The 20876-nt window shown below is 42.1% G+C and overlaps 1 protein-coding gene across 8 annotated transcripts in view; it reads left to right on the forward strand.

The window, feature by feature from the left end:
* The window catches only part of METTL6 (methyltransferase like 6), a 31750-nt gene extending 12015 nt beyond the window's left edge, over positions 1-19735 (forward strand). For 6 of the 8 annotated variants that reach the window (XR_004819667.1, XR_003517827.2, XR_004819666.1 and 3 more), the window contains exons 5-8: positions 1007-1148; positions 2582-3508; positions 8439-8537; positions 18203-19735. Coding sequence is in view for 1 of the 8 variants with exons in the window: in XM_027581760.2 (XP_027437561.1) it covers positions 1007-1148; positions 2582-2748 (309 nt within the window). In the remaining 7 variants the exon portion in view is untranslated. Of the gene's footprint in view, positions 1-1006; positions 1149-2581; positions 7417-8438; positions 8538-18202 lie in introns of those variants that run through there. The other 2 variants (XR_003517826.2, XM_027581760.2) reach the window with 2 other exon arrangements.
* Positions 19736-20876: the final 1141 nt, after the last annotated feature.

Consider the following 20876-nt stretch of genomic DNA (forward strand, 5'->3'; position numbering starts at 1 on the left):
AAAAGTAAATGTCACAGTGTGTGCCACTTACTTTTTATTCTGAAAAGCATATGCTGTTTGCTTTGTAAGATAGAGCCGTTTATACCCACACCCTGCTGATGCCACCTCCCAGTTTTTTGAGACCCTAACCTGTGACACCTATCTCCGAAAGGCTTTAGTGAGGGACTCCCAGTTGGGCCTGCCGCTGATGCCCTTCCCTACACCACTGCACTGGCCTGAGGATCTTCTACCAAGAAGCACAGCACAAGGGAAGAATACTCAGTTACCACCACCCCCCAGCCTCTCTTTCTTGCCAGTAATGTGAATAGAATTAGAATAACACCTCCCCCTTCCCCCACCCTCATCCAGGTTCAGGGCGAACAGATGTCTCTGATTCTACAATATGCTGCCCTTTGACCCAAATATGAGTCTTGACACCCCCACTTAGTGGCCAGTGTATGAATCGTGGACAAATCACTTACATAGTTTCCTTATCTCACATGAGGCTAATCATCACTCCTTCCTCCCTCCTGTATGAGAAACTGCAGCGTGCTCTCAGCTGTTATTAGCATGGTGGGCAAGCTGTGCAGAACTGTAGCACAGTGAACCCTGCGCTGAGACTCAGAATGAGGAGAGCCAGCCAGAATCAGTAAGAAGACAAAATGACGTATTTTTTTAAAGAGACAGTTTGCCAGGTCATATACTAGGAGATGGCTAATAAAATGTTGGGAGAACATGCTTTAAAGAAGATAAGACTGTTTCATTTAGTGTCAGTAGCATTTTAATTGTATGACACTGGACCTTGTAAGTGCTCGAGAAATATCCCTCCGATGTATGGGGTCCTGTAGGTGTTGCTATACCTTTGATCAGGAGGCCCTTTTTCCCTCAAACTATGGGTGGTTCAGTCTGGTTCTTTTCATACTTCTCACTAATGTAAGTTATTTTGATCCCTAAATCAATCAGATTTTATTTTGAGTAAGTTTTATTTGAGCCGTCAATATAAGTGCCACCTGCTTTTGTTTCATAGGTATTGAAACCAGGCAAAAGCGTCTTGTTTCGTGACTATGGGCTGTATGATCATGCCATGCTTAGGTTTAAAGCTGGCAGCAAACTTGGAGAAAATTTTTACGCTAGACAAGATGGAACCAGATCATATTTTTTTACTGATGGTAAGGTTAATGAAATTTGCTTTTATTTCTGTTTACTTGCTTGCATTATCACTGTGGTACTGGTTGGGGGTGGGGGCAGCAACACAGAGGGCACATGCACAAGGTCCTGGCTGGAACCATCTCTGGAGCACACCACTCACCCAGCACCTGGGATGACAGGGACACAGCTCTGACCATGCTGAGCTCACAGGCCTCCTCTGGTGACAATGTCTTGTCAGCGAGCCTGGGTTAATGGACAGGCTCTGGCATGCCACATGTATACCCTGCCAGGAACCGTGCTGGAAAAGGGGGAGGGCAAAGCGGGATCGTCACTTCAGTCACAAAACAGGTAGAGCAGGGGCAAGCTGGCTGGCTCAGTTGGAAGAGCATGCAACTCTTGATCTCAGGGTCATGAGTTCAAGCCCCATGTTGCATGTAGAGATTACTTAAAAAAAGTAAGTAAACACACACACACACACATAGGACTATATATTGCCTGGAGATTACCTTCCCAGGTCACAAAGGCAAGAAACCTTTGTAAAGGTGTTAAGTACACAAATTTGCTATAAAGGGGTCTTTCAAAAGTCATTTTGATAAAAACATCCAAACACTGATCATTATTTTGGTCTTACACGAAAATAATTTTAAGCCTACCTAGTAATTTGGACCATAAAATAATTATCTTCTTAAACTATTTTCACAGACATTTCCATGTCTTGAAATATTCTTTTGGGTTTAGAATGAAATAAAAAATGAGTGATTAGCATTAAAACTGCAAAGTCATAGAAATGTCAGGTGAAAAGTAAAAATTTGTTTTAATGTTTCTGATTGATGAAATCTGAGTCAACCAATTGTAAATAATTGAGAAGATGCAGTGATGTCTGCAGAGTGCTTCGGAGCACATTCTGCAGAGTAATGCTCTTACTAATAAGAGTATTTTCGCCGCATAGCCATTCTATTTGTTTCATTTAACATGTAGAGATGGATTATTGGGGTTAAATTTTCCTTAGGGTATATCACCCAAAAGTAATGGGTTTCCCCACTCTGGTCACAGATGTTCCTCCATCATGTTCAGATAGATGAGGTGTTTAATGTAAACACATCGAACACATGAAGACTTTGTATGAATATAGCCAGTTTGGAATTGTGTTTCTTTTTACTTGGACTTTGTATTTGGGGACTTACAATAAGGGGGTAAGGTGGCCGCACTCCAGGTTGTCCTTAAACTTTTCTGATTAAATTATTTAGTTGGAAGTTTCTATTTGGGAGTAAGAAGAGAAGTAGGAGTGTGTTACTTTCCAAAACAAAAATCTATTAATTTTAGCAACGGAATTTTTGTTACATTAAAAAAAAAAAAATCCCTTCCGGCACCCCTGCCCTCCTGTTTACCACTGCAGAGCCCATGTGGTAGTATCATCGAGACCGTGAGCATTGTTGATCTGCTTGCCTTACAGAATTCCTGGCTCGGCTCTTTGCGGACACAGGTTATGAAGAAGTGGTGAATGAGTATGTGTTTCGTGAGACGGTGAACAAAAAAGAAGGCCTGTGTGTGCCAAGAGTTTTCCTTCAAAGCAAATTCCGAAAGTGTCCTAAGAACCCAACTCTGAGTCACAAGTCCTGACCTTTCACGAGGTTGACATTTGTGCCTCCCCTCGAAGAGGGAAGTTTAAAGTCACTCTTTATTTTGGATATTTTTATATTTTTTTATAATGAGGACGTGTAATTTTTATATTAAAAAGTAGCAAGTGTCTGTGTGTGTATTATGGAAATGCAAATAAAATTGCAAGGCCTGAAAAGTGAAGTTTTACGGTATAATGTAATGTAGCCATGCTGTCTGACTAAAATTCCACGAAGGGGAAAGCATAAGCACTAAAAGAGATCCTTGCCATCGGTAAATGTGCCATGACTCAGTAAATGTACCTCCAGGCAGCGTGTCAGGCAATCCTGTGGGAAAATGAGGCCAAATAGACTAAAATAACACATCCAAATGTATTTTTAGCCTGAAGGATTGTTCTCTTTCTAGTGTCTCTCACTTGCCCATTTCTCTCTGCTTCCGTTCATTTATGTGCCTCTTCAAGACCAGTGTTTCACAAATACATCTTTTGCTATGACTCAAGAGCCCACCATGGCGCCCTGCCTAATTCCTGAGACCCTCTCTAACTGAGCCAGGACCTGGCCACACTGCCTCAGTGTGTGGAGAGAGGGGAACGCCATCACCTGTCCCATCTACCCGAGGCAGTTTCTCCAGGAATGCAGTGGATGGACCATCCCCATCAAGGACAGTCCGGCCCCATAAAGGAAGGGCCGCAGAGTTTTCACTTGGAAAATTTAAGGTTGGCGTAATGACATACTACACACCTTGGACATTGACGTTGCGCAAGGTAACCTCTCAGTGACCCACTTTAAAATACGTTTGTTGTAAAGTCTACTTAATGATGTGACGTAGTCCATCAGAGTTTTAGCCTTGAGCCAATGGATTGGATTAAGAAACAAAAATAAGGCTAAGCATAATAAAAACAAGGCTTCAGTCCCACTGCCTCTGTGTCCCCCTGTTGATTCTCCCCAGGCAGACCTCTATTATTGCACCCCAGGTTAAGACAGTAGAGCAGCAGGGATTTCCACGGGTTGGGTGCCCAGGGACCCAGGGAAGCAAAGCTACAGTTTAGTAGCAAAACTTGAACATTTGTTAAATCATAGACTACAAAGAGTCCACCAATGTTGCCTTGTCTTCACAGACAGCAGCTCCAGAAAGGCAGTGAGTACTAGTTAACAGTATTATAGAAAATAGTTTAAGTACCATAATATTATATAGTCAGGTATATATATTATGTCTAGCATACATATTATACTATACAATATATATCCTATACCATATAGTACGAGGTATCTCTTTTTGAGTTTTTGGTATATACTACATACAGAAGTGCTAATAAAGTTGTATCACGTGATTTGGAGTTTGGAAAACTGGGTTCAAGTGCAGGACTATGCCCCCCACCAGTGACCAGCTTTTCAGAGCCTCAGCTTACCCATCTCTTAAGGCTGAGCCCCTGTGACCTACAGGGTTGCTGCCGGTGCTAAATGAGATCATTCACTTGGGAGTGCTTTGTTTACTAAAAAGTGCCAGCCACGTGCTAGTTATTTCTATTAGTTTGTATTCCCCATGAAAATGATCTCTCCCATTATTAAATCCTAATTCTTCTTCCAGAAGGCTGTCGTTTTTAATCTTGGGGTCCTCAAAAGGGCCTGGGATTTGGATGTGCTGCCGCAAGGTGGTGCTAAATACTCAATAATTGCATTGGCCTTTGTTCTCATTTTAATCATGGTTCTAGCATGTCCATTTTTATTGTTGTTGAAAAGGAAGGAAAATGCTTACAAATGTGTTTTCTAGGTCAACTTAATCTCGTAAGATCAATTTTGGCCTCGCTGTGGAAATAAGAAGTAAGGATTCTTTTATCCAGCATTCAATCTACTTTACCTACTGAAGGGAGTTTGCTTTCAACTGAATTTGGGCAACATTTTAGGCAGTAGGCTCTGAACGTGTCTGCAAGGCCCCCACCCCTCTCTCATCCCTGAATGGTTCTGTGGATTCATTTTTACTGTTGCTAGGGATTAAGGCAAAGCAAAAGAAGGGACTGCAGCCTGGATACTTGTTTGCCTCACACTATTATTCATAGTTATCTTTGACAGCATTTGGTTTCCTATTTCACAGTAGTCAAGCAAGGAAGGGAAAATTGTGAAATAAATCATGTGCACCAAGAGAGTGAAACGGGATCATGTTTGCTGTTGGGGAGCCAATATTTAATATAAACTTAAATAGCCTCTGCCTCTGAAACCAAATATTCCACTAAAAATAAAATTAGTTACTTTTCGCTTTTCTGCCCTCACATGTGTGGCATTTCATTAGATAGTATTTGCTAAGTACCCACTGGAAACAGGGTACTGTGGGATTGCTCTGGCTGGAGTACAGGGTTAGGGAGGGAGGACAGTGTGGGTAGGGAAGCAGCCCAACCATATCTTCACTAAGCCAAAGTGTGACAGCTAAGGAAAACAAGCACAAACACTCTGAACACCAGAGGAAAGAAAAAGAGGAAGAGAAGCAATGGAAAACCTGAGGGTGGCAACTGTCACCACCACTTGGAAAGGATATTTCCACAGTTTTCAGTAGAGATGTCATATGCCCTGGTGTGGGGCATAGCCATGGAGATGAGAATGTGATTCAGAGCTCTTACGGTAACTTCCCAAGCACATCTAGAAAAATATCATGACTAGCAAAATGAGATCATTCCTAGAGGAAATACAACTTCTAACAAAATGGTCAGCTCTAGTTAGAAACAGTTACTCAATTGAGACTCTCTTCTTTACCTATCAAATGAATAAAACTTAAAAAGTGGTAATACTTAATGCTGGTAAAAGGATGGAGAGACCAATTACGGAGATACAAAAAGTATGGCTTCTCTAAAACAGCACTGTCCACTAGAACTTTCTGAAATGATGGAAATAATCTCTGTCTGCATTCTCCAATATGGTAACCACTAGCCACAAGTGATTACTGAGGACTAAGGCTAGTTAGTGGCCAGTGCAACAGAGAAACCAATTTTAAAATTACATATAAATACAACTGTAGTCACACGTGGCTAGTGGCTACAATATTGGACAATGCAAGTCTAGAACACAAGCGTCGTGTAGTAAATTTCATAAATCTATACATAATCTTTGATCCAGTAATCCCATGTTTGGGAATCCAATTTAAAGAAAAATAGAATAATTAGGAAATACTTATACAAACATTTTCATGAAAATGCTATTTAGAGCAGTGTAAAGGTGACAACAGCTTAAATATCTAAAAATAGGAGATTGGTTATATAAATTATACCATAAATTAAATATTGTACAGTCATTAAAACAATAATTAGAAAATGCTCATTCTATAATATAAGCAGGAATATAAAAATGTAGAGAAGAATAGTTTCAATTATGTTTAATAATAAATATTATAAAAGGATACATAGATATATTTAAACAAAACACCTAGGAAGGAACCAATTTAAAATGGTTAAAGTATTTAGTTCATAGTTGTTCAATTATAGCTGATACTTTTTCTTCTTTATACATCCCTGAAACTTTCATGTTTTCTGTAATGAGCATATACTGCTTTTGCATTAAGGAAAAAAAAATGTAATCTACCATCCTCAGAACTCCTTTCCAAAACTCACAAGTTAACTAAAATCCTTGTGACAAATCTGCTAGAAGTGCCATTTCAACCTTTAAGATTCTTACCACCAGAAGCTAGAGGACACCTCCCAAGAGAGAGAATGGGTGTCTTAGGGTATTCTTTTTGTTCCCAGGGCTCTGGAGTCATGGTGAGGTGCCTCAGATTGCAGGGTTTTCATCTGTTGGAATTTGGAGATGCAGATACCGCAGTTTGGGGAAATTTACTCAAATTATTTATTTATAATGACTCCTCGCCACTACCAACCCATGCGCGCGCGCGCACACACACACACACACACACACACACACACACACGTTCTCTTTCTGGAACTCTTGTTATTAAAACATTGAACTTTCTGAACCAATATTATAACTTTACAACCTGTTCTCTCTTCTCCCACCATCTCTCTTATTTCATGTTTTGCTTTCTGGGAGATTTGATTCAGTCAGAATCCTCCACTGAGTTGTTAATTTTTGCTTTCAAATTTTTAAATTCCAAGAACACTTTTTTATTCTTTCAATGTTCATTTTAAAAAGAACAACTTGGTCTTGCTTCATAGATGCAGTGTCTTCTCTCTCTCTAAGGCATACATTCTCCACGGGGGCACTACTGTCCCCCAAAGGCACAAAAATTGGTTCTTTAGGGGTTGGCAAAAAAACCTAGATATTACAATGATTTGTAGCCCTTCAAAACTCAACCCTATCTGACAAAATCATATTCTTTAATATTTAATTTCTCTCATTAGGAAAAATAAAATTGAATTCTAATTTTTCTCCTTAGAGGTGTGATTTAGGTTTTCATCTCCCCGCATAGTCTCCGTGAATTGGTCTGGGCTCTCCAGAAAAAGAGAACCAATTATAGAGAGATAGATAGAAATAGAGATATATACATACAGTATATATCTTGAACAACACAGGGGTTAGGGGAACCAATCCCTTCTGCAGTCAAAAATCTACAGTAACTTTTGACTCCCCAAAGACCTAAGTACTAATAACCTACGGATGGCCTTACTGATAATGAACAGTCGATTGACACATATTTTGTATGTTCTATACTATTTTCCTAAAATATATTCTATACTATATTTTTATGATAAAGTAAGCTAGAGAAAAGAAAATGTTAAGAAAATCGTAAGAGAAAATATATTTACAGTACCGTGCCTTAAAAAATCTGCATATAAACGGACCCATGCAGTTCAAACCCGTGTTGTTCAAGTCTCAACTATGAGAGAGAGCGAGAACTACTATAAGGAATTGGCCCACACACTTATGAAGGCTAAGAGGTCTAAGATCTGCAGTTGGCAAGCTGGAGGCGCGAAAGAGCAAATGGTGTAGTTCCAGTCCAAGCCTGAAGGCCTAAGAGGCAGAATTGTCAGTGGTTGAAGTTCCAGTCTGAGCACGAAAGCAGGACAAGACCAATGTCCCAGGTCAAGACAGTCAGGCAGAGAGAAAGAATTCATCTTAATCAGCCTTTTATTCTATCCAGGCCTTCAACAAACTGGATGAGGCCCACCCACATCAGGGAGGCCAAGCTGCTTGACTCAGTCTACTGATCCAAATAGTAATCTCATCCAGAAACGCCCTCACAGACACACGCAGAAATAGTGTTTAAGCAGAGACCTGGGTACTCTGAGGTCCAGTCAAATTGACACATTAAATTAACCATCACAGGGGTGCCTGGGTGGTACAATCAGTTAAGTGTCAGACTCTTGGTTTCAGTTCAGGTCCTGATCTCAGGGTCGTGAGATCAAGCCCCATTATCAGGCTCTGCACTTAGCGAGGAGTCTGCTTAAGACTCTCTCTCCCTCTCCCTCTGCCCCTCTTTAAAATAAATAAATAAAATCTTTTTAAAAATTAAAAATAAATTAACCATCACACTGTTTTCTCTCTTTTTTTCCTTTCCTGTTTTGGTCTCTATCTTTAGGGGCTTTTCTCAGATGTGTGGTGATCCTTGGTTTTCCAATTATGTTTTAAAATGGGGAGCTTAAAAGCTGCTAGGAAGAAGCTCTGAGCATAAGGGGGAGTTGTCAATGTGGGCTTCCCCACGTGGTGATCTGACTAGGCTGTTGCTTTGTATAACCTATAGTTTGCTATCTTTAGGTATCTCCAGAAAATAATCTTCCAGCCCCTGCCAGGTGGATACCATCCTAGCTACCCGTGATCTGGGAGCCAAGCCAGTGGGGAGAATCTCAACATTTGGTATGTAAGCTTTCACTTAGTTTACTGGGAAAGTTTTAGTGGAGTGCCATTTACAATATAGTACTCCATCCTCAATTTTGCCCCATGTCTCCTTATCCATAGACATTTGTGTTTGGCCTCTAGTCTTGCTCTGGGGTGGGGATCATACACTTGTCTGGCATGTGGACATGGGGACGGGGCTTGGGGGGTATATCTGCTCCTTAAGACCTTTGAAGCAGTCCTTCAATTTTCAATCCTGTCCACACCGACACTTCTAGAAATAGCTGGTACTGCCAAATCCTGAGGCATAAAACCTTTGCGAGTTCTCAATGCAAACTGAGTTGCTCCTTGTCTTTCATCACTACTGGCTTAAGATTCAGCTTCTCAAGTCTACTAGGTGGGTTGCTATTCATCCTTCTGCTTTCAAGTCCCCCACATTTTGTCATGTCTTTATGACTTTATCCTGTAAAAAAAAATCCTTTTGCTGTTATTTTAGTGGGGTTTCCAGAAGGAGCTGAAATAAGGGCATGTACTTAATCTGCCATCTTTATTTTTTTTAATATTTTATTTATTCATGAGAGACAGAGGGGGGAGGAGAGAGAGAGAGAAGCAGAGGGAGAAGCAGGCTCCCAAGGAGCAGGGAACCCAATGCGGGACTCGATCCCAGGACCCTGGGATCATGACCTGAGCCAAAGGCAGACGTTTAACCATCTCAGCCACCCAGGGGCCCTAATCTGCCATCTCTAACCAGGGGGGGGTTGGGAAGGAAAAGGCAGCCCATAGATGGAGGGACCATTTGAGGAGGAAAGAGGTTGGGATGATTGCCAAGTGCAAAGGGGCTGAAGGATCTGGAGGAACAGAGGCAACTCGGGGATGCTGAACTTGTTGGCATGTGCTTAGAACTAAAGAAAGGTTAGTTACAGGCATTCCCTTGGGCAGAGCCCAGGATGTTGCTGAATCAGGGTCAGGTCACTATCCAGAGAGCTGCTTCAACCTGTGCAGTACAGATCAAGGACCTTAGCAATGGCCAACTTTTTTCCCATTAACTTAGTTTATAGGCTTCCTTCCTAGGAGAGAAGCTAACATATCTATAAGGATGTCTTAAGAAAGATGTTTATTAGCAGCATTATTTGTGATACTAAATATTAGAAACAGTCTAAACCAGGGCTCAGCCACTATGGCCCATGGATCAAATCCAGCCCTCCTATTTCAGTAAGTAAAGCAGAGCCACACCCATGTACACATTGTTTATATTTCCTTTCATGCTGTAACAGCAGAGACTATGGCCAGCAAAGCCTAGACTATTTACTAACTGGTCCTTTAAGAGAAAGTTTGCTTACCGCTGCTCTAAATGACTAGTAAGAGAATGGATAAGCCAACTAAAGTACATCATACGACAAAATAGAATATAATCCATGAACATTATATCTAGGAAAAAGTTTTGTTTTTTTTTTAAACCGGTAAAAAATATGCATAACCTAAAATTTACCATCAACCTTTTTTTTTTTTTGAAAGTTGGGGGGCAGGGGCAGAGGAAGAGAGAGAATCCCCAGCAGGCTCCACACCCACTGTGGAGCCAGACCTGGGGCTCGATCCCACAACCCTAAGATCATGACCTGAGCTGAAGTCAAGAGTCAGACACCCAAATGACTGAGCCACCCAGGTGCCCCTACTATCAACCATTTTTAAGTGTATAGTTTGGTGGTGTTAATTATATTCACATTGTTGTGAAACAGCTTCAGAACATCTGCAGATCTGAAATTCTATACCCATTAAATAACATTTCTCTTTTCCCCTCCCCTCCCCAGGCTCTGGTAAGCACCATTATACTTTCTGTTTCTATGAATTTGACTCCTTTAGATATCTCATATAAGCAGAATCATATAATTGTTGTCTTTTTTGTGACAGGTTTATTTTACTTAGTGTAATATCCTCAAGGTTCATCCATGGTGTAGCATGTGACGGGATTTTCTTCCTTCTTAAAGCTGAATAAAATTCCATTTTGTGTATATACCACAGTTTGCTTATTCATTCATCTGTCAGTGGATATTTGGGTTGCTTCTACCCTTTGCTATTGTGAATAGGCTGCTATGAACATAGGTGTACAAATATCTTTGAGACCCTGCTTTCATCTTGTCTGGCTATATACCCAGAAGTAGGATTGCTAGATTGTATGGTAGTTCTATTTTTAATCTTTTGGGGAATGTCAATGCTGTTTCCATAGTAGTACAATTTTACAATCCTACCAATTGGAACAAGGGTTACAATTTCTCCACATCCTCAGCAACACTTGTTATTGTGTATATTTTTGATAGTAGCATTGTAATGGGTATAAGGTGATATCTCATTGTGGTTTTGATTCACATTTCTCTGATGAGTAATGATTTGAGCATCTTTTTATATGATTATCGACCATTTGTATATCATCTTTAGAAAGATATCTATTCCAGTCCTTTGCCATTTTTGTTGTTTGCCATTTGTTGTTGAGTTATAGGAGTTCTTTATATATTCTGGTATCCCTGCTCTTGCTAGAATCCTTTCTTGGTTTTACAAGGGCTTGGGTGTTGTAGCTTTCATCTGGTGTCTACAGTTCTCACAGAGATATCCTGGTCCATACATGGGGTTAACTCTTTGTCTCTGTGGGGGGAGAAGAGCCTGTGGCTTCCTAGTCTGTCATCTTGCTTATGTGACTGTCATAGGAAAATGTTTTTAGCATTTTAATACAATGTTTATGTTTCAATGTTAAGTTTAAAAAAGATCCAAATGTAAAATTACACAGTCTGTTCTGAACTATATAAAAACATTCATAGAAAAAATACTGGTAAGAATGCAGTACAATAAAATGTTAATTCTTTTCTGTACTCTCTAAACATTTTACAACAAATTTATATACTTTTATAATCAGAAGGGAGAAAGGCAGTTTAAAAAGACAACCACAGGGGCCTGGGTGGCTCAGTCAAGTTAAGCATCTGACTCTTGATTTCGGCTCAGGGTCATGATGTCAGCTCAGGGTCATGATCTCAGGGTCGTGAGATTGAGCCCTGCATCGGGCTCTGTGCTCAGTGTGGAGTCTGCTTGAGACTCCCTCTCACCCTCTCTCTCTGCCCCTCTCCCCACTCCTCTGCAAGTGCTCTCTCTCTCAAATAAATAAACAAACAAACAAATAAAATCTTCAAACAACAACGACAACTAGAAGCTCAGAAGTAGACCATGGGTGCTAGGAAAGGAATCTTGTATTCAGGAACCCAAAGAGCAGAGAAACAGTGTTCTGAAGGTGTGTAGGATAGAGTTAGGAAAAAGAGAACAGAACAATGCAAAGGGTAAGAAAAAAATGAGTAGTAGTCAGGCAGCACCTATGGGAGGGTTGGGTGAGGAGAAAAGAAATAACCTTCTAAGTCAACCAAGATGTCTGAGGAGCTGCCCCTACAACCTCCTCATTAGATGCATACTTTGTACAGGAGGACTCCCTCTCACTGTGACATCCCTATACCCTTTAAACATAAGGGTCAGCATGAGGCATGGGAAGCTCAGGGGAAGAGAAAGGGGAAACACCAAGAATTTCAGTCCTTAGTGTAATGACAGTCCAAGGTTGCCCAACTTGAGGGAATTCCCAAGGATGATGGTCCCAAAGGGTGACCAACCATCCCAGTTTGCCACGACAGCCCTGTATCACAGGCAACTCCTTAGTGCCAGATGAACCTGGGCGTTAGTTCCCCTAGAAGCCATGCTCTATCCTGCACGCGCAAGCAAGTGAGCGCAGGTGCACGCATGCGCGCACACGGAGCTTTGGCTACATTTATGAGGTAACTGAGAATGGACTTTTTTTTTAAGTTTTTAATTTTAATTCCAGTGTAATTCACACACAGTGTTATATTAGTTGCAAGTGTACAATATGGTGATTCAACACTTCCATACATGACTCAGTGCTCATCATGATAAGTGTGCTCTTAATCCCCTTAAATTCAAGGGGATTACCTGTTTCTCCTATCTCCCCCTCCCCGTAACCATCAGTGTGTTCTCTATAATTAATACTCTGCTTCTTGGTTTCTCTCTCTCACTCTTTTTTCCCCTTTGCTCATTTGTTTTGTTTCTTAAATTCTACATATGAGTGAAATCATATGTATTTGTCTTTCTCTGATAGCGTAATATTCTCTGGCTCCACCCATGTTGTTGTAAATGGCAAGATCTCTTTCTTTTTTATGGCTGAGTAGTATTCCGTTGTATATATTTACCACATCTTCTTTATCCATTCATCTGTCAGTGGGCACTTGGACTGCTTCCAGAATTTGGCTATTGTAAATAATGCAGTAAACACAGGGTGCACATATCTTTTTTAATTACTGTTTTCATATTCTTTGGGTAAATACCCAGTAGTGTGATTACTAGATCATAGAATAGTTCTATTTTTAATTTTTTGAGGACCCTCCATACTATTTTTCACAGTGCCTGCAACAGTTTGCATTCCTACCAACAGTGCACAAGGGTTCCTTTTTCTCCACATCCTCGCCAACACCTGTTGTTTCCAGTGTTGTTAATTTTAGCCATTCTGACTGGTATGAGGTGATATCTCATTGTAGTTTTGATTTGCATTTCCCTGATGATGAGTGATGTTGAGCATCTTTTCGTGTGTCTATTGGCCATCTGTATGTCTTCTTTGGAGAAATGTCTATTTATGTCTTCTGACCATTTTTAATTTTTTAAAATTTTTATTTATTTATTTATTTATTTATTTTTAGATTTTTATTTTTTTATTTATTCATTTTGAGAGTGAGAAAGAGAGAGCAGGAGCAGGGCAGAGAGGCAGAGGGAGAAGCAGACTCCCGACTGAACCAGGAGCCCAATGTGGGGCTTGATCCCAGGACCTGGAGATCATGACCTGAGCTGAAGGCAGATGCTTAACCATCTGAGCCACCTGGATACCCCTATTTATTTATTTTTTTAAAGATTTTATTTATTTATTTGCGTGAAAGAGAGAGAGAGAGAGGAGAGAGAGCATGAGTGTGGGGGAGGGGGTGGGAGGGAGAATCAGATTCCAGGCTGGGCAGGGATCCTGATTCGGGGCTCAATCTCAGGACCCAGAGATCATGACCTGAGCCAAAGGCAGACGCTTCATTGACTGAGCCACCCAGGCGCCCCTTTTTTTATTGGATTATTTGGCTTTTTAGTGTTGTTTTATGTGTTCTTTATATATTTTGGGATTCATCTTTCATTAGATACTTCTCCAGTGGACAGTTTGGTGAAACACCATTAATGAATGAGTACTTTTATGAAAAATAGAAAGCAGTTCTGCTCTGGGCAAATGCAGCTTGACCATAGCTTGGTATCACACTGTGTAGAAGGCACCTTCTAGCAGACACAGCCCCCAGCCAGAGTACGCAGCTTGGCCAGCAGAGCCATGGCTGCCTTTCGGGTCCCAGTCCTTTGTGCAGTGCACAAACCACACATACATACTAACCCACACATGCCTATGTTCCAGACGTCTCTAACATCAACAATGCCAGAATAAAGAAAACACTTTCTTATTCATTGAACTATATATTTTTGCCTAGAGACTCTGCCATGTGTGTGAAATCCAAAATAGACACTGGATTTTTTTTTTTTATTTTCACATGTAGAATAAGGACCTGCTAGAAACAGATGGAAAATAAATAAATTAAAAGACACCTGGGTATGGTAGCCAAGGATGAGGCTGGAGGTAGAACTCGGCCCTTGCATTCTGCTGCTCCAACTCCAGAGAGGAGGAAGTCTCCACCAGGCACACTCATGGAGCCTACCTCTTTCTTTTCAGCAGACTCTTTAGTCATGCTCCATGCTGGAAGGGTCATCTTTTCAGAACTTCACCACATCTTCAGGATGGCCACGGCCTCCTTCTCCCTCACTCCTCCTTCCAAGTCTCAGATAAAATGTACATTAGACTTTTAAAATATATTTTCTATGTTTCTTATCTTCCCTTCTGCATTTTCCATCTTTAAAAAATTTTTTTTAAGTTTTTATTTATTTAAGTAATCTCTACACCTTGTGTGGGGCTCAAACTCACAACCCCAAAATCCAGAGTTGCATGCTCCTCCAACTGAGCCAGCCAGGTGCCCCTGCATTTTCCATCTTTTTATCTCTTGGAGTGATGCTCTGAATAATTTCTTCAGAGCTATCTTCCAATTCTCTAATCCTGTCTTCAGTTGTATTTCTTTTGCTGTTAAACTTATCCATTGAGGTTAGTAGGTACGTGTGTGTGTTTTGGTTATTGCATTTTTTTTCCCTAGAAGTTCTACTTAGTTTTGGGAAGACTCTATCACTGGCTATAATTTCCTGTTCCCGAAGTTGTCAACAAAGCTGCCTTGTTGATCTACCTTGTTGAATTATTTGAGACCTATATTGAAAGTACCTTCCTTCAAGAAGTATTTGTGTTTGCTTTTGTGATGTGTATATGGGCACAAGAGTCTCAGAACACCTTAAACCGAGTTCAAGGATTGATAGTCCCTGACCCAGACCATTGGCAATGACTACCATAATAAAGAAATAAACCAGGAAAATCAACACACACACATATTTATATGGAAGATGTGAGTGCAGGGCTGTCTGAGGTTGTCACTGGGGTTCCAGGTGCCAGGATGAACTTAATATCTTCTAGGTGGAAGGAGCAATCGTGTCAGCAAGAGCAGGGAGAATAGTGAACTCCTGGGAAAATACAGACATGGTGGGAGCCTAGCAGAAAGCAGTCAAGACCATCCCAAACAGGAGGCAGAACAGCGTCAAGAGAAGTAAATAGTTGGAGCCCCTCAAGTTCTCACCTGATGAGTTACAACTACTCATGAGGCCTTCAAGGGCTCATGGAGTAGAAAGGTCAGCATCATAATGTGATGTAGAAGTCTCAGGTGAACTGGCAAATATGTCAGTCCATGGAAGGAAGGCTGTTTGCAAGTCAGGGGCAGGGGCTTAGATTTGGGAATTTTTTGTTTGAAGGACAATTCTTTGAAGGACCATTTCCTCTCTCTGTGCCTTGGTTTTTCCACCTGTGAGCAAGAGGTGGGAACACAAATATTTTGTGTTCCCACCAACAGTATACAACCGTTCCAGGCATCAGTTTCTTAATGACATCGCTTTCTCCTCAGGGCCATGGACAAAAGGTGTGAACGTGACAAAAGTCGTCCAAATATCAAAGGCCTTGGTGCCAGATAAACACCATGCCCTAGACATCATTCACATTTGCTGAACGTTCTTCAATTGTTGAATTGTAGGAGCCATACTAAGGATATAGTGGTGATATACCTCCTATCCCTGACTGGATTCCTGGACATCCTGGGTCCTAATTTTAATCTTTCCACTACATGTGGATAAGTGATACACCTCTATGGCCCTCAGTTCCCCCATCTGTAATGTAAAATGATTGAATTACAGGGTGGTTAACTATAACCAGTTCTGGGATTGTTTCTGAGACTACCTCTCCAGTAACTATTTTAATGGAATCTTCTGGAGTCAGAAACAACTTAAAAGCCAGAAAATGATGGAGTAATTGGGGGTCTTTGGCAGGATCTTAAATTGGAAGCCAAGTATCAGTCAGTCACAGGTGTTGGGTTGATTGGCTTAATATTTTTTAAACTCTTGAATTTGAATTGTTGTAATTACAGATACAGGAGAGCTTAATATAACAAGGGACTATGAAATGTCTGTGGCAATAAATTTGAAAACCTAGAAAAAACAGACTTCTTGAAAAATGCAAAATACCAAAAACAACACAGGAAAAAGTGGGAGATGGCTATGGAAGAGATTAGGGAGGTAATGAGATTTGATGTTGAAAAGGCATCAGGATGAAATGGCTGGGTAGCTGAATCTTACCTGACCTTTGAAATACACATGATCACAATGTGCCTCAAAATCTTGGCTACTCAAAGTGTGGTCCACAGCCCAGCAGCATCAGCATCACTGGCAGCTCATTGGAAATGCAGACTGACGATCCCCACCCCCAACCCTGACCTACTAAAGGAGACTCTGTGTTGTTTAAGAAGCACTAGGCTAGGGCAGTGGTTTTCAACCTTGGTTGAACATGGGAATTATCCGAGGAGTTTAAAAAAAATACTGGTATTTGAGTCCCATCCCCAGAGATTCTGACTTAATTAATCAGGTCCATGGCTTGAGCATCCGCATTTCATTCATTCATTCATTCATTCATTCATTCATTCATTTATTGCCTTCTGTAACGGTCCTCTATTGGGAGTGGTTTTTGTTAAGTTTTTAAATTTAAATTCAATTAATTAACAGTTATATACTATATTTTTGGTTTCAGAGGTACAGGCCTGTGATTCATCAGTCTTATGTAACACCCAGTGCTCATTACATCCTGTGCCCTCCTTAATGTCCATCACCCAGTTACCCCATACCTCTACCTTCCACCCCTCCAGCAACCCTCAGTTTGTTTCCTATGATTAAGAGTCTCTTATGGTTTGTCTCCCTCTCTGGTTTCATCTTGTTTATTTTTTCCTCTCCTCTGTTTTGTTTCTTAAATTCCACATATCAGTGAGATCATATGGATAATTGTCTTTCTCTGATTGACTAATTTTGCTTAGCATAATGCCTACTAGTTCTATCCATGTCATTGCAAATGTCAAGATTTCTTTTTTGATGGCTGTATAATATTCCATTGTGTATATATACCACATCTTCTTTATCCATTCATCTGTTGATGGACATCTTGGCTCTTTTCATAGTTTGGCTATTGTGGACATTGCTGCTATAAACACTGGGGTGCAGGTGCCCCTTTGGATCACTACAACTGTATCTTTGGGGTAAATGCCCAGTAGTGCAATGGCTGGATCCTAGGGTAGCTCTATTTTCAACTTTTTGAGGAACCTCCATACTGTTTTCCAGAGTGGCTGCACCAGCTTGCATTCCCATGGGCATCCATATTTTAAAATACGCCTCAGATGATTGAGAATCAGAGATTTAACCTGGGCCGTAGAGAAACACAGAAAGCTGACAAAGAATGTACCCCCCAAATAAAAAAGAACTACAGACTAATCTCATTTATGATTAAAAATAAAATCCAGTGATGATAAAAAAATAATACTATAAGACCAAGCACAGTTTACTTCAGGAACATGAGCTGTAGTGTGCTGGTTTAACAACCAGCTCTCTGGGAAAGATTTAAAAAAAAAAAAAAATGTCTGATTTGTAGCATTTGTCAATTCCCATGGTGTAAATACTCCCACCATGACTACATGTAAGCATAGTTAATTTTAAGCTAATTTTGCTTCTAGCAAAGAATGGTGCTAATTTTAAGCTACCAACGTGATCTCAACCGGCTTGAAAACTCCTGAAACTTAAACAGTTGGCTCTCACAAGCTGTCTCACGCCACTAGAGGTTGATTCAAAACTAGGAGAGCCACCAATGAATCTGTTCCATCAACACATTAGAGAGAGAAACCACCATATCATGCCACAAACACATTCGGGGGGGGGTTGCCTTGGGGGGGCTTGATCTACACTTGGCAGGGGCATCACCCCTCCGTGTTGTCGCTCACCTGGCCCCTGCAGCCATGTGACTTTGAGACCCCCGCTTTGCTGCCCGCTCAGGCCTAGCCCACACTTGCTGGGGCCACTTTGCCCTGGGATCCTGGCAAGGCCTCGGCTTAATCGTGTCATTTGGGGGTGAATGACGAAGGTGTTGCCGTCTCCTCTTCATTTCTCTACAGGCGGAGTTGGCAGGGGAAAATGCGCTGCTTCCTTCATCTGGGAATATCCTGCCTCAGACGAGCTTGCCCTTTCTCAGCCCTGGAAGGAGTGGAAGAGAGAAGGCGGGGGCCTGCCTCCCGGGCCTGGGAAACGGGCTGGGCTTCCTGCCCCCGCACCGGTCAGGCCTGTGTTCCCGTGCCCTGTGGCTCACCTGCTCTGCCCTGCATTGCCTTACTTCCTTGACTTAAGCAGGCCAGTCCCTCCTTCGGGAACCATGAGCCTCTCCTATCTTTCCAGTAAATCCCCGTTTTGCTTTGATACCCACAGTCCATTTTCATTGCTACTGAACTATTCCTGAGCAACACCATTACTCTGACCCAAGGGGGCTGACTGGCACAGGAATCCAAATTGGTGTTCATCTGTGATGACGCATGTCACGTGTCAGCTGTGATGACAGTGACCAAACAAATCCATTTTCTGGGCGTTGTAACAGGATTCTGGGGCTGTGGGGTCATCGACAGCTACCAGATTCGCCAGCTCTTCAGGGTTGCTAAGGTTTCCGGGATTCCTAAAGAGCTCTGGGAACAATTGTGCAGGGTCATTGCCCCTCAGAGGCTATGTTCCTGGGACGACACTGTGGCAGCCTGGAAGCTCCCTCCTCCAGGCCCTTCTCTCTCCTCCTTGCAGGAATGGTGCCACCCACACCTTCTAGCAAGTGATAGTGAGAAATTGGGAGAGATAGTGCTACATAAGCTTGTTTATTCTTCGTGGAGTAGATTGTATGTATTTATTCACCTAACGAATAATTACTGAGCACCTGTTATGGCCACTTTGTGCTGGGGACAGATGGATATAAACCTCTTCGCCCTATATTCTATCAGGGGAAGGGGAAATGGGCCAGAACAGCCCTAAAAGATAAAATAATAAGATGATTTTAGGTAGTCCTAAGTAACAAGCCTGTAGAGAAGCAGGGAGAATGGGAGAGAGCCACTTGAGCTCAGAAAGTCAGGGAAGGGCACTGGGAAGGGAAAGATCGGAGAGCTGGGCGGGAGGAAGAGCCAGCCTGTGGAGAAGAGGAGGAGCTTTCCCGACGGAGGGAAGGACCACTGGAAAGGCCCCGGAGGTGGGCATGGGGTTAGCACACCTGAGGCACCACAGGAGCCCAGTGTGGCTGCACACAATGAGGGGGGGCATCAGAGGGGTCAAACAAGGGCTGTGCATGCAAGGCTGGGACTAAGCACTCAGGGGTTGGGACTTTCATTCGCATGGAAATGGGAATGGGAAGTGTTAAGCAGGGAGGTTCCTACGATCCGATGGGTGATTTGGAGAGGTCACTGCGGCAGTGGTGTGGAGAATGGACCGTGCCGGGGCAATGCTGGGAGCAAGAGACAGGCAGGGAGGCTGCTGCTGAGGCAAAGCTGACCTTAGTCATCCGAAATCGTTCCTCCAAGGCATCTCCACAGTCACAGCCTGCCACTGCAACCCAGAAACACGGCAATTATGTGCCAGAAAAAAAACCACATGTATTTATGCTCAAACAATAGTAATTACAGGGCACCTCCTCCTCGTGCCTTCCCTGTGAACTCCTGACTGCTCTAACAATGAACTCCTGCAAGCCAGCCATCTCCTTAGCCCAACTGCTCTGGCACGGTGGGATGCTTGAAGGCCTCAAGGCTCTGCCACCCACTGCATGCCCCCCACGCGCGTGCGGTGGACTTCCACCACCAACTTGTTATTAGTGTCCAGGTGTAGGAGTCAGGTAGTTTTGGGGATGTAAGTTTCACATACTACAAATTATTGGATTACTTTGACATAATTTATTCATCTCAAATCCTCCATCATTCTGGAGGGATGTATTCACTCATTCTTTTGTCCATTTAATCACTCGTTCTGTCAACAGACATTGGTCGAATCCCCATGCTGGGTAGGAGCTAGAGATACTGAGCCAGAGGCAGCAATCCCACCCGCCAGTGGGGAGAGGTCATCTGCACCACACCCACCATGACTTATTATCATTTTAAAGTTTATTTATTTTTTTAGTAATCTCTACCCTCAATGTGGGGCTCGAACTCATGACCCCAAGATCAAGAGTGGCATGCTCTTCTGACTGAGCCAGCCAGCCAGGCGCCCCGCCACCATGACTTGTTTTAAAGCACAGTTAATTTTAAGCTAATTTTGCTTCTAGCCAAGAATGGTGCTAACTTTAAACTCTCAGATTTTATTGCGACTGGCTCTTCGTGAGGCACCAACACCAGCCAGGTTTTCAGACCACAGAACGAGATACTGCCTTTCTCTAGTAAGAGGAAGGAAATGAAAATTCACTTGTGTTGTGTATTTACTGTGTGCCAGGTTATACTGTTTGCATGCTATGAGATGGCCCATGAGCTGCACAACTAAAACTGAAGCCAGCTCTCCCTGACTCAAATCTCCATGCTTTCTCCGCTCCACGGCTTAAAGAAGTAGATCAAACTCAAATAGAAGGGAAGAACTTGGGTAGGTGCTCAGGCTCTCCTCAAAGAACAGTGTGCCCCATACAGATACGAAGGAAGTCACATGTCAGAGATGATAAAATCGCAACAACAACAAAAGAATCCCCCAAACACTAACAAAGGCAAAGAAAGAGACATCCTGGAAAAACCCAGCAAGCTGTTCCCGCCTCACAGAAGGAGTCATTCCTGAAAGGCGCTGGAGAAA

The sequence above is a fragment of the Zalophus californianus genome, chromosome 1 (assembly GCF_009762305.2).
Source record: "Zalophus californianus isolate mZalCal1 chromosome 1, mZalCal1.pri.v2, whole genome shotgun sequence".
Classification (NCBI taxonomy): domain Eukaryota; kingdom Metazoa; phylum Chordata; class Mammalia; order Carnivora; family Otariidae; genus Zalophus; species Zalophus californianus.